The 13289-nt window shown below is 40.0% G+C and overlaps 1 protein-coding gene across 2 annotated transcripts; it reads left to right on the top strand.

Annotated features, from left to right (window-relative positions):
* The first annotated feature begins 2091 nt into the window (after positions 1-2091).
* LOC117553482 (protein FAM171A2) lies at positions 2092-12988 on the top strand. Of its 2 annotated transcripts, none has more exons than XM_034227423.1 (8): positions 2092-2345; positions 6177-6404; positions 7351-7443; positions 8523-8681; positions 8876-9055; positions 9144-9257; positions 10606-10753; positions 10919-12988. In XM_034227423.1, the coding sequence occupies exons 1-8, from the start codon at positions 2264-2266 to the stop codon at positions 12396-12398; spliced, it is 2484 nt and encodes an 827-aa protein (XP_034083314.1). In that variant the 5' UTR covers positions 2092-2263; the 3' UTR covers positions 12399-12988. The 2 variants fall into 2 exon arrangements, with proteins under 2 accessions (XP_034083314.1, XP_034083315.1); XM_034227424.1 differs by having other exon boundaries at positions 10606-10732.
* The last annotated feature ends 301 nt before the right edge of the window (positions 12989-13289 follow it).

The following is a 13289-nucleotide window of genomic DNA, read 5'->3' on the forward strand; positions in this document are numbered from 1 at the left end:
CACAACAGTATATAAAATAACTTTGAATTATGTTCAAAGCATTAAAGAGACTTTACGTTACCCCTCACTGGAAATAACACATTGTCTCTATGCTGACTCTGCAACTTAAACATTTGGGATTGTGGACTGTGTCGGGCACAAAGAACATGTAAATGAATTCAGTTAATTGTTTATTTACATGGTCTTTCATTTAATAACTGTTATTTGACCTCACAGTAGTCAAATAAAAAATGGTTAACTAGAAATACAGTAAGAGGGCTATACATCCATACTGTACCCCTTGGTGTTCCCATGTTAAGAAAAAAATGCAGCTCTCTTGGTTGTAATGGTAGACAATATGTAATAAAGTGGACTCTTAGCATGCTCTTCTGTGGAGAATATGTGATAATGTGCCCAAGAGTGGTCCTTTGCAGTATAGAGAAAGAGATGCAGTGCCCTCTAGAGAGTTTATTTTAAATTGAGAAAACATGATAGGATGCTATAAAGGCAGCCTCAAATGCTAGAAAAGTTTTCTTTGCTGGTACCCCAACACATGCTGAGGCCCATTCTCATAATATCACTACAAATGCATTGTTGAACCAGTACAATACACTACTTCCAGCCCATCAGAGGTGAATTATTCCTACGTTTCTCTGTGTTTCTATGATACTATTTTGCAAGCCAATGTTCTTATTGTTCCAGTACTTTTATTTGACAGTTTTGGTAACTTCATAGATTCAGATTATTAGCTAAAACAAACAACTAATAAATAATGACAGCAAATTATAGGTAATGATATCCAGCAGCAGTATATAAAGCTACGAGTTTCCAAAAAGCATCTTGAGTACTTTCAATATTTTCCATAAACATATTGAAGTCTGTCTTTAGTGTTATATGAGTTTCACATGCACGGGGTGACAGTGGCTTAGTCTATAGGGACTTCTCTGTAGAACCGGAGGGCCGGTTCAAGTCCCAGAGCGGACCAAATAACAGAGCGTGAACTGGTACTTTGAGACGTGCCAGTGCACCTCCTCGTGACTGCCGATGTGCCCTTGAGCAAGGCAACTGACCCCCACAATGCTGCCAGGGCACTGAATAATGGCTGCCTTTTGCTACTATTCTAGGATGGGTTAAATGCAGAGGTGGAAGAAGTAGCCTACTCAGATTATGTTACAGGAAGTAAAACTAGCAATACTAAAGTGTAAAAATATACAGCTATGTAAAATGTGTGCATTCAAAATTGTACTTACGTAAAAGTACAAAAGCATTAGCATAATGCTTCAGGGTTGCACTTGTTAACGGTGGGGTTTATTTGAATGAATTGATACACTATCGGGTAGCTTAACCTAGAATATTATAATGTAGTGTGTGTTGATTTTGTATTAATAACCTAAAACTGCAGACTCAGAGTCACTAGTAACTAAAGCTGTAAAATAAATATAGTGGAGTAAAAAGTACAACATTTGCCTTACGTAGTGAAGTAAGGGTATAAAGTAGCATACTTTAAAAATAAAGTACCTCCATTTTTTACTTAAGTACAATACTTGAGTATACCTTTTAGTTACATTGCACCACTGGATATAGGTGATGCATTATAAACAGGACATGGAAATCATTTTTTGTATGATTTTAATAACCCTTTTTGGTATCTTAATGAAACATCAGACGACCTTAATTAGTCATTCAGCTAATATTTATAATTTTTTTAAAATAATTTACAATGTATTCATTGTATTGATAACAGCAATACTTGGTACGTTTAGCCCTTGTGGTGTTTTATAGCAGACTAGGACAATAATTTGTTTATTTTTGGTTGTATATATGATTTATTTTTATTTTTATAAATGCAGTAAATTAGGTGCATTTGGAAACTTAAGTGTCATAATTTCTCTTAGTAAGTAAAGTGCAAGTACCTCCATTGTTCACTTAAAGGTAGGGTAGGTAATTCACTTCAGAAATACTTTTTGTTATATTCCATGGAATGCTCTTAACATCCCGATAGCAATGAATAAATTAAATGCTTTGACAATAAGTAAATATTTCATCTGTGGAAGCCGTGGCTAAGAAGCTGCTGTTCCTCTTTTTCCCAGTAGAGGGAAACCTTGGCCCCTTTCCCTCTTCATGCCCTCAGACAATAAAAACAAGGCGAAGCCCACACAGGCGGACGGCAGCATCTCAGCGAGTATCCGAAGCTAAATGTGTGAGGAGTGACCCGCTGCTGCTTCCTGGAGAAGGAGTATGGATACATGGCCGCCAAGCTGGGACTAGAGATGTAGGAGCCAGGATGCCGGCCAGATTCATCTCTCGTGTGCTCCTCTTCGTCTCGATCTGCGCGGCCAAATCTCTTCCAGATCAGGGAGCATTTGGTAAGCTCGCTTTACAGGGGATGCAGCACAATGAGGAGATGGGAGTGGTTGCTTTTTTATGGCTTTTGTCGACAAAGCGGCGTTTTTTTTTGCACCGATGCACCCCCTTATCGTGCACCCTGAACGGGGATGGTCGCAGGGGTTGCTTTTGAGGTTGCATCATGTTAGTTTGATGGTATGGGTTTATTAAAATATGAGGTAATATTACACAGAGGGCCACATGAGAGTGTGTGCTCTAATACTGTTCAGATGTGTGTATAAAGGCCTTAAATATAGTCTGCTGTAATGTCAGGCCTCACCTGCTGGAACCCAGGCCTGTGTGTTATTTTCTGCTTTGCACAGCATTGACAGAGTGTTTATCTGTGTGTGACTATGTGTCACTAAAACACAGGACACCATTATGAATTCATAAAAGCCCAAAATGCATTTGCATGACTACACATGTTGTTTATGTCTTCTTGTGGAACCTACTGCTGCAGGTCTCCCTTGAAAAAGAGATCATTGATCTCAATGGGATTTTACCTGGATAAATAAAGGTTTTGAATTGAATTGAATTGAAACATGAATGTCGATGCACCAGTGTTTGTATTTTGGTGTTTTATTTTGAAGGACATTATGTAATTGCATTGCATTATTTATGCTTCAAGCTATTTTGAACCGCATGGATGGACACATACATGCTGGATTGTAACTAAGTACATTTACTCTACTTTATACTTTTACTCTACTACATTTCGTAGGGAAATAATACACGTTTCACTCCACTTTATTTATCTATAGGCTAGTAGAGTGACATTGTATGTACGAAACATATTATCAAGCAGTACAATATTATGCATATTTATGTAACTAACCAACAGAATACAAAGAAGGATTAATATTCTATTTACACACAACACTAGTAAGTAATACATATTGCAATAAAAGCCATTTTAAAACAGACAGAAAGGGTCTGTATTTTATAGTTAGTGCAATACTTTTACTTTGATTACCTTCAATGTAGGCTACTGTACTTTTACTTGTAATGGAGTATTTGTACTTCATAGGCCGCTTTATTCAGCTCACACACAGTTACCAAATCTTATCGGTTTTACAAAAAAAACTTGGTCACTTTTTAAAAGATCTTGCTTTGTTGAAGATTAAACTACAACATGTATATTAACTTCTAAAATTAGCTCAATATGCTAGCTACAATGTTAGCAAACTGCTAACACACTATTCATCTTACAGTAGGCCTATAACACATTACAGCGAAGGTATTTGTTAACTAAACAGAGCCATATTAGAACCTATGCATTGGGATCTTCCAGTCCTTTGTTTGTCTGTTGGGGCCTATTTTTGAATAAATTGGAATAGATTTGGCTCCCCAGCCGCTGTGCCACTGATTACATTGTGAATGAATTGATACCTCAGAGGTGTTTGGAACAGCTCAGCACATCTCTCCTGAGCGGCTACAACAATTCACAAGATGTTGTGAAGCAATTATCGTCTGAAGAAATGTACAGTTCTACTCAGCAGCACCTGTTAATTACCAGACAGAAAATAAATCAGCAACTATTCCCGAAAATTCATTATGTATTTAAGATTAACTGCTTCCAGTGGTCTTTCTATAACAGTACATCAATTAATTAACAAAATAATCAGCACTTTTCTTCATTAGCTACACTCCTGTGCTTTTACATTTACAGTTTGGAGATGCCTGTGTAGAAAAGATGCAGTATCCGTTGATTATATTTTAAAGAAAAGGATAAAACCTTAAAGCTAAACGTATAAATTAAAGGTCTGTAACAATTAATGATCAACAAAAGAAACAAAATCTACTATTTTGAAAGCAATTAGTCTTAAAGTTTAAAGTAATTTGATCATGCAAACATTTCAGAAAAATGCTTTTTAAAGCCTCCTAAATATGGACATGTACTGCTTTTCTCTGAATAGTGAATATTTTGGGGTTTTGGACTGACAAAACAGGACATTTAAAGACATCACCTGTAACATTTTTCAAAATGTGTTTGTTTAGCCCTTAATTTCTTCAAAATATTAGTTTCTTACACCTGCCTTTGAAAACATATTTATATAAGTTATAATGATTCACCCCAACATTACAAGTGTTAACATTCCACTAAATCTCTGTTGATTTTGTATTCAAGCATCTGAGTGGGTGAAAATTCCCAGACTCTTGAAGTGACACTGTGACTCTCAGTGTTTTCAAAGCTGCTTCAAGCCCAGATTGAGGAAATCCTCTGGACACACACACAAGGGACCTTTTATTGAACCAATTATGGTAATAGTTGAGCCTTAACTCATGCACAATGGATAAAGACACACACACACACACACACACACACACACACACACACACACACACACACATACATACATACATACATACATACATACATACATACATGCTGTTTATGATGTGAATGCAGCCAGTAGTGAGACTGAGGAAGTTTTGCATGGAGGGGTTTGTCACTAGAGGCCTGGGGGGGGGTTAGAAAACGACAGCTCTTAGCACAGCATGTATCCATGGAAACCTCCCCCAGCATGACCCACATCCACGCTGTCCAAGAGGCGAGATGAAAAACAAAATGTACTGGGGCTGAAAAACACGGGAGGAGCTGTCACATGATGGATATGTGATGGCTGCGTCTGTAATGACTACAAATATCCAAATCATAATCCATCCCTGCTGGGAATGATGAGTTTGCACCAGAGGTTTATGAGGTTTAGAATAGATACTGAGTGGTGTGAAAGTCCTCAGAAAACCACAGGAAGTTCGTTTTTGTAGTTTTTAATCCTTAGCGCCCGATTATCGTATCAAAATTGTTACTCAAAATAGTCATAACTCAGTTAAATCTAAATGCAAATATGTGAAATATATATTTTTTAATTCATCAAGACTTTCAGATATCATCATCTCCTATGTCCATTTTGACTAGACAATGACATTTTGACTTAAATGTGCTTAGAAATCACAAAATGGATGAATTACGCTCTCTCTTACTGCAGAACTTGCCTGACAAAAATGTAGTTTTTAAGTTTAACACAGCATTAAAGTAATTCAGTGATAGTTGTCTGTACATTCATGGGTACATTGCAAACTGGGGCTGCTCCTTATTCTATCTTTCAATATTTTTATTTTCTCAACTAAATATTGCCAAAAAGGGGGATTTGAGGGACACACAAGTCTTAGTTTGGGTGGGGGGGGATGTCACCGTGTCTGTTCAGCTGCTGGTCGTTTCATGCCAAATTCCCTACAGTTTGAAGGTCATTTTAGGCGGTTCACATCATCGCACTGCTGCATAATGATGTTGTCCTTGTAAGACGGCCAAGGTGACTTAAATCATTGAGCCAAACCCAGGTGTAATAACTGCTTTAATACTGCAGTGGAATATGAGTACACTGATTATTTTTCTGCACACTTTTGTTTGAATTATGGGCTAGTGCAATCATATTATTCATCTTTCAATTATACTAAGAGTAATAATGCAAACATTATCAATCCCTCTAATTTCATGAATCATAAATATTGCAATATCTCTGAAAATAATTGCAATTCTTTTTTCTTTGTTTTTCAAATCATGCAGCCGTAATTGTGAAAAAACAATTTCCCTCTAAAGAGATATTTAGCGTATTATTTCACGTACTGAAACGTGTTTAATATCAGATAATAATGAAGTTATTCATAAGGCAAAATAGCAATGTTCACTGATTCCATCTTGCATATTTAACAACATGCAGTTACTTTTTATTGCAAGGTTTCCTAATTAAGTTATCATAACATTTCCTGTCTATCACTAATTCTTTGAATCTGTCTCGATGTTCTTCCAGAGGTGCAAATAAAAGTCCAGGTGTTCGACAACAGCGACCTGTCACCGTTGGCGGGCGCTCAGGTGGAAGTGCACGGAAACCAGACCGTCTTGGCGTCGAGCCGGGCGGGCAGCGATGGCGTCCTGAGAGTCAACTTCCTGTACCGTACGGGCTCATGGGTAATCATCACAGCCTCCAAACAAGACTACGTCACCAACTCCGTGCCCTGGCACTCCAGCCGCATCCCCCGTAAGTCTCAGAGGAAGAAACCCAGTTAACTTTATCAAGCATGAAGGGCACTTGATGACTATCTGTGAAATCTGCCTCACAGCAATTATCTCAATGACTGTCTGTGCAGCTATTTTCTCTCATTCCACCGATCTGCACGGCTTTAAGAGTCTTATATGGAAATAGTTTGCTCAAACAAGGTCTTAGAAGAACCTGTTATGTTTTTCTTTTAAATGTGCATGCTTTTCTTACATTTATAATAACACCTCTAATCAAAAGTGAGATTGTATTGCTAAAGGAGGCTGTGGTTAGTCACTTACTTGTGGAGTTTCAGTGAGAACTATTAGACCTGAAGCAAACACTGTTGCTAGTTTTTCAACATATAATGTTTATTTAGCAATAAATTATGAACTAATAATTGTATCTTAAGAGAGTCCAGGTCATATGGATTATATTATCAGGAATTATCTTAATATATTACTGGAAAGTACTACCAAAAACAACGAGATATATTTTTGTATATTCCTTTTAATAATTAATTGTAACTATTGTTTTCCCTTTTCCATTTTAATGTTATCTATTTCTAAATTAATTAATATTATCGTGTGAGGGTTGTTTAATGAAGAATGATTTGCAGTTCTTTACTTGTCAATAAAATGTTTGTCTCCCTTTTAAAGGAAAATCATTCAAAAATGTAAATAAAAAAACACTTAATATCTAAACCATATCTTTCTGATATCCTGATACCTTAAAGAGTAACACAAGTAATATATTACTGATTAGCTCATATATTACTTAATCCTTAATTAAGTTACAACTGTTCAAGTTCCATTTTGTGTATCAGTCATTATACATGTATTAAGTCGACCTTGAAAAAATCCCAAAATGTGTCATGATGTACTTTGCAGAAACGTTGTTGTTGCACCTAGAAATCTGCTGTGTTCATCTTTTTCTTTCCCTTTTTTAGTGTATGCATCAGTCAGCCTGTACCTCCTGGTCCAGAGGCCAGGAACACTCATCCTGTACGATGACGTCCTGCAGGTGCTGTCTGGGTCCCCAGGTAAAGAAAATAACACATTTATCTCCAAAAATCCGCGATTAATGAAGTTGTTAATGAGCGCTCATCCTGTCATACCTTGAATTTATAAATCATTGTTAGCCTTCTCCAAGGATTCACATCAACAGACCATTTTATAACATTTAGACCTTTTTGGGTAACAGTTGTCCTATTTTGGGGTCTAGAGAAAGTGAGTTTCACACGTCAACCGTTACCCTGTCAACACATCTTAAATTAGTCTGTTTCCTGCAGAGAGTGAATACAGATTCACACCCCTCTTCTCTCCAATGTGTCTACTCGGGCCTCCATAGATTTTACTGCTTCACATTATCATTATCATGACCCTGTGCCATTTGTGCTGCTATCACCATAGCAACAGCTGTAGCAGAATGCTTTTTTCTAACAGTTCCTACAAATAAGCTCAGTCTCATCCACCTATTCATTAAAAAAACAAGCAGCTACTTTGATAGAAATACTGAGGTGTAATGATAGACCATCTTCTCATTGAATGTGTCTGTAATAACGACAAACAAAGAACTTATTTTATACAACACTTTAGGTCTTTCGGGGCGTGACGACAAATTATTTGTGTGTTCTTTACATCTATGATTTTGCATGATAAACCTAGAGTTTAATCCCAGGTCAACGTACATTGAAGTTAAAGGGTCTTAAATTAATTGTCTTCAGTAATTGTAATCTTAAAAGTATCCTTGTATCTTGTCTTAATATTTGTCCTTGTTGATGTTACAAATGGAGCTGCTGTGATATAAGAAACATTTCCGACTTTACCTGAAAACAAAGTATTATTGTATCGTATAGTATCACATCGTATCAGATTGTATCGCAACTTATCGTTTGTATCAAATGTTACCGTAATACAATGAACCATATTCCACGTATTGTACCATCTCATATCGCATTGTGTCGTATTACACCGCATCATATCGTATTGTATCGCTCTACATTGTACCATATCGTATTGTATCGCATCGTAACTGTCAATCCCTAAAAAACTGTATATTTACACCTTATTAAGAGATGAGCTGGTTGCAGAGTTTACTCACTGATGTGTTTCTCTGCAGGAGGTCGTAACCAGCCTCTGGTGCAGCTCCAGAGGAAGTCCCTCCAGCTGCCGTCAGACTCCAACTACACCGCTCTGTCTGCTACGCTGACCACGGCCAGGACTCAGTATGAGATCGGGGGCTTCCCCTTTCTGCTGGGCCAAGAGACCAACAGCTCAGGTAGGAGAATAATCAGCCTGGTGTCCTTAAATTGCCTTCCCTTCACATGAAACATGTTTTATGGGGAACTTGTATTTTTTAGTATTTTTCTGATTTTTGGGCCTCAAAAGACCTGTACCATCATGTTTTTCTTACACAACAGTTTGCAGATAAAAGAAGAATTAAAGCTGATATTGTTAAATGTGTCTCTTCAGGTGCAGAAACTGGATGGACAGACTTGACGGCTTTGGCCTTGGTCAGCATTCACCTCTTTGACAAAGATGGCCGTGAGATCCAGGTCTCAGATCCGATCCACGTCTCGGTGCCGCTGCCGTCCGACACCCGCAACAGGATGGCCACCAGCGTGCCTGCTTGGCTGTATCAGCCTAAGACAGGTAATGGAGGCACACAAATTGTATTGTCCTGTTTTACATTTTTTCTTGTGAATAATGATTACAGTCATGATTATTTACATTCCTGCAGGATTGTGGGTTCGGAGCGGGACGGGTTACATCAAAAAGGACGGCCAACAGTTTGTGTGGAACGTGGTGGTTCCTCAGATGGGATACTGGTTAGCCGCCTTCCCTTCATCTTCAGGTACTGTAACCCATCTACAGCCTCCACTCTACTGTTTGTGCTGCTTTCATCTTTAGTGTAGCTGCTTTGCCAGCAGATGTTGCTGTATGTCTCTTGGGATGATAGGAAAAACATATTAAAATCGGTACAGGGAAATTGTATGGGGTGTTATTCTCCTCATATACAGTTTGAGAGAAGCATTACATATAGAACATTTTGTCCCTGGAAGAAGTTCAATCCCATAACAATAAAAACCTCCCACTTAAAATGATGAGGCTGGTGATATTCTACATGTACTGTGTCTTCTAGTAATGTTTAAAGCCATAGGGCTACATTTTTGTCCAAAAAACGATTAAAATAACATCAATGAGTCACACTGTTGCTTCATTACCATAAACACACAGTAGTTTATTGTGGCTGTGCTGGAATAAATAGTCTGTTTTTGCTTAAAAAGGTTACTATCTGAGTAAAATGACCAGGAAGTATCACATTTTCAGCTACAATTGAGTTGAATAAATGTGAAGGATGATACTTCAATGCTTATTTTCTTATCTCCTTTGGTAAAGGGTTGTCCTTTTCTCAATACTGTCCATCTTCTCTACCCTTGCTACAGTACGTCCAATAGTAGTTTTTTTTAGCAACTGTATTTATTACATAAGTTACAGAATCAAACAGAATCACACTTCCTAAGATCGATGTTTTGAATTGATCTATAATTAAATAGATAAAAGGGGATGAGGAAGTTACTTAAGGCTTGCAAAATGGTGCATTCATTTAAATTGTAGGACAGCATTATCTTTGGTGAAGTGTGGTCCAGTATACCTTATACTGGGAGATATCAATGCACCATTTGGCCATCAATACAATCCGCTGTCTCTGTTTAATTGTACATTTAGGATAAATTACACATCTTAGTAAGAAAGCCCTCACATAAATCTTGTTGTCTGCATTGTAATTTATTTTACTTTGACGCACTCCAATGAGGTCACAGGAAAATGGTTTGGAGAAAAAACATACATGTAATGTTTTTTGACTATATGCTGAAGAAAAGAGGGTTCAATGCTTTATTTCTTATTTCTTTAGCATAGGGTTCACTAGATCTTACCTTATTAAAAAAAGGAGCTATTTCAATCCCACAATTCCTTGGGGCAGCAACATTTAAAGCAATGTTAAATCATTGAATAATAAGGTAGACTAGTGTAAATGCAGTGAGTTTTAATAAGTTCTCCTTTATATCTTTCCTTGAACTAGTGATTTTAATCAAGGTTTTTAGGAAAATACGTCATATTTTTTTAATATGAAATGGCAGCAGTATTGATGAAACACAATGAGTGATTCTTGGATTCATTCTACTTCAATTGTGTTGCAGGATTGGGTCTGTCTCATCCAGGCTTGAGGGACATCACCACCTACCACACTCTGTTCCTGCTCTCCATCCTGGGCTCGCTGGCCCTGCTGGTGCTCATCCTGCTCTGTGTGCTGCTCTACTACTGCAGGTGTGGGGAGCGTAGGCGCAGGTCTCAGATTTAGGTTTCTATTAATAGCAAAATCACAGAATTTTGGTGGCGATAATTGATAATAGTGAACCCTGGTTAAATATTAGATCAGACTCTTCTTGTAATCCACATAAGATAACAGGTGTTCCGTTCATTTCTGACCTTCAGTGTCTGTTTACCTTATAGGCGGAAGTGTTTAAAACCTCGTCGGCAGCAAGGGAAACCCCACGCCGCAAATCTAAACGGTGCAAAAAGAGACCAAGGAACATCTACTTCACGCCTAAATCTGATCTGCGGAAGCCATGCTGAGTCCGGCCCCTCAAATGACAAATCTGAGATGTCCCCATCTCGAGACTACCAGAATACAAGGGATGACTTAACCAAGCATGTTCCAGCTCACATGCTTCGACACGCAAAGGGAAAAAATGCTCTAGGTCCCCAACGAGGTGAAAGCTTCCAAATGAAGGTTACTCGTGCCACAGAGACCAACAACCTGGACAACCCTTTGCTGCATGAAGACTACAACCGGAGCTACAGCCCCATGGAGATCAAGGAGTCTGAATATCACCGACACCACAACGCCAACGACAACCGAGGTTACGCTTCTGATCCCCCGTCCCCGCCTCGCTTCCAAGGGTATGTGCCAAACCAGAGTGACAAACCCCCGGAATACTCGGCAGCAGCTGCAGACAGCCTTGCCAGACCCACGTCCCTCAACACCCAACCGGGCCAGATCATCTTCTGCAGCTCCATCGACCAGATGAAGGAGAACATGTACCGGAGCATGGTGCCAACCCTGGTCATCCCTGCACACTACATGCGCCTGCCCTCCGAGTTCTCCAAAGATGGCAAAGACCAGAAGGACCAAGACAAAGATGGTGTCCAGATGGGAGGAGGCCAGCAGCACCATCACCACCACTCCCAGAAACAGCAGCAAGGTGGATCCCAAGGTGACGACTCTGAAGACCCGAGCTGGGCGTCCGACTCCTCCGGTGGACCTGTCACTATCCCGGTGCTCTTCAATGACTCCACCATGGCTCAGATGAATGGAGAGCTGCAGGCTCTGACTGAGAAGAAGCTTCTGGAGCTCGGTGTCAAGCAGCACCCAAGGGCGTGGTTCATCTCCCTGGATGGACGCAATAACGCTCATGTGCGCCACTCCTACATCGATGCTGGGAATGACCTCGGTGGCGGTGGCGGCGGTGTTGGTGGATTCTTGGGTGGCCCCAGCAGCGGGCGAGAAAGCAACCTCGAACCACCTTTGGAGTCTCAAGAACGGATGTTAGCAATGAACCGGAAGGGAAAAGACGAGCGCTGGGGGACGGGAGGAAGGAAGGGCCACAGTGTCAGCAGCAGTGGAGGGAAGTGTTACTCCAAGCTGGCGTATCCCGATCACAGCGAGCCCAGCAGCAGCGAGGGACGCCCGGTGTCACCCGAGGAGAACTCCCTCACCCCTCTTCTCGATGAAGGTCCGTCCTCCAGAGGGTCCACAATCCCCAGGAGAGGGCGCAGTCGCGTGAACAGCAGCCGCAGCAGCAACAGTGAGAACCGCCGCGACTCCATGACAAGCCCAGAGGACGACCCCGACGACAAAGAAGAGAACAAGAAGAGCCCCTGGCAGAAGATTGAAGACAGGCCTCTCATGGTGTTCCACCCCAGGAAGTGAGCTGTTTGAGTTTTCTGACACTTTTAACAATCTTTCCACAACAAACTTGGAACAAGATGTTTTCACAGAGAGACATCACAATAAGCACAACCATGCTTCACTGGTCCATTTAAAGCAGGGGTGGGGAACCTCCGGCCCCCGGGCCGTATACGTCCCGCGAGACCATTTGGTACGGCCCTCAAGGTAATTTATAAATTTTCGATTTTTAAGAAATCTAGACCGCAAAATAATTAAACAAGCGAGTGCCTGTTTTTCCTGGCCAAGGTCAGGGTCCTTGAACACAACACGAGCCTAAGTGTCATCACGTGGTATATGTCTCGTCTGACCTAGGTTATGGCTAGAAAGGATCCGTCTTGTGTAAATATGACGTCACGTTCTCGTTGTAATCGGAGCGGCTCGGAAACACATCTACAGCAGTAACATGCAACATACACATTAATGCAGCAGCAATATTAATAGAGAAACATCAGACATAATAGTAAAACACTGAAAGGGAACATTTTATTGCACCAGGAGCTATCTTGGGACTTTTACTGCGACAACGTTGACTTGCCTGTGAATAAAAAATAAACCATAGTGTTGGTGATCTACAGTGTTGTCATTCTTCTTTGAACAGCAAGACCGCTAACACCCTATTTCAACAATCATACTCCCTGTCATTGACATAATTAATAGATAGTTTAGCTTCTCACCATCATTTGCTGTGGCTCACTGATGTTAACGATCGTAACTGAAAGGCTGCCTGCCAAACGTAAACATTCAGCCACGTGACTTGCAAACTCTCGCGAGAGTTTTACACAAGACGGATCCTTGTGACCTATGCGTCTGACACATGCTGATTGCTGACGGAGAGCACCAGAACGTCGCTCCGGCACTTCAGAAATTGCAGTA

The sequence above is a fragment of the Gymnodraco acuticeps genome, unplaced genomic scaffold (assembly GCF_902827175.1).
Source record: "Gymnodraco acuticeps unplaced genomic scaffold, fGymAcu1.1, whole genome shotgun sequence".
NCBI lineage: Eukaryota > Metazoa > Chordata > Actinopteri > Perciformes > Bathydraconidae > Gymnodraco > Gymnodraco acuticeps.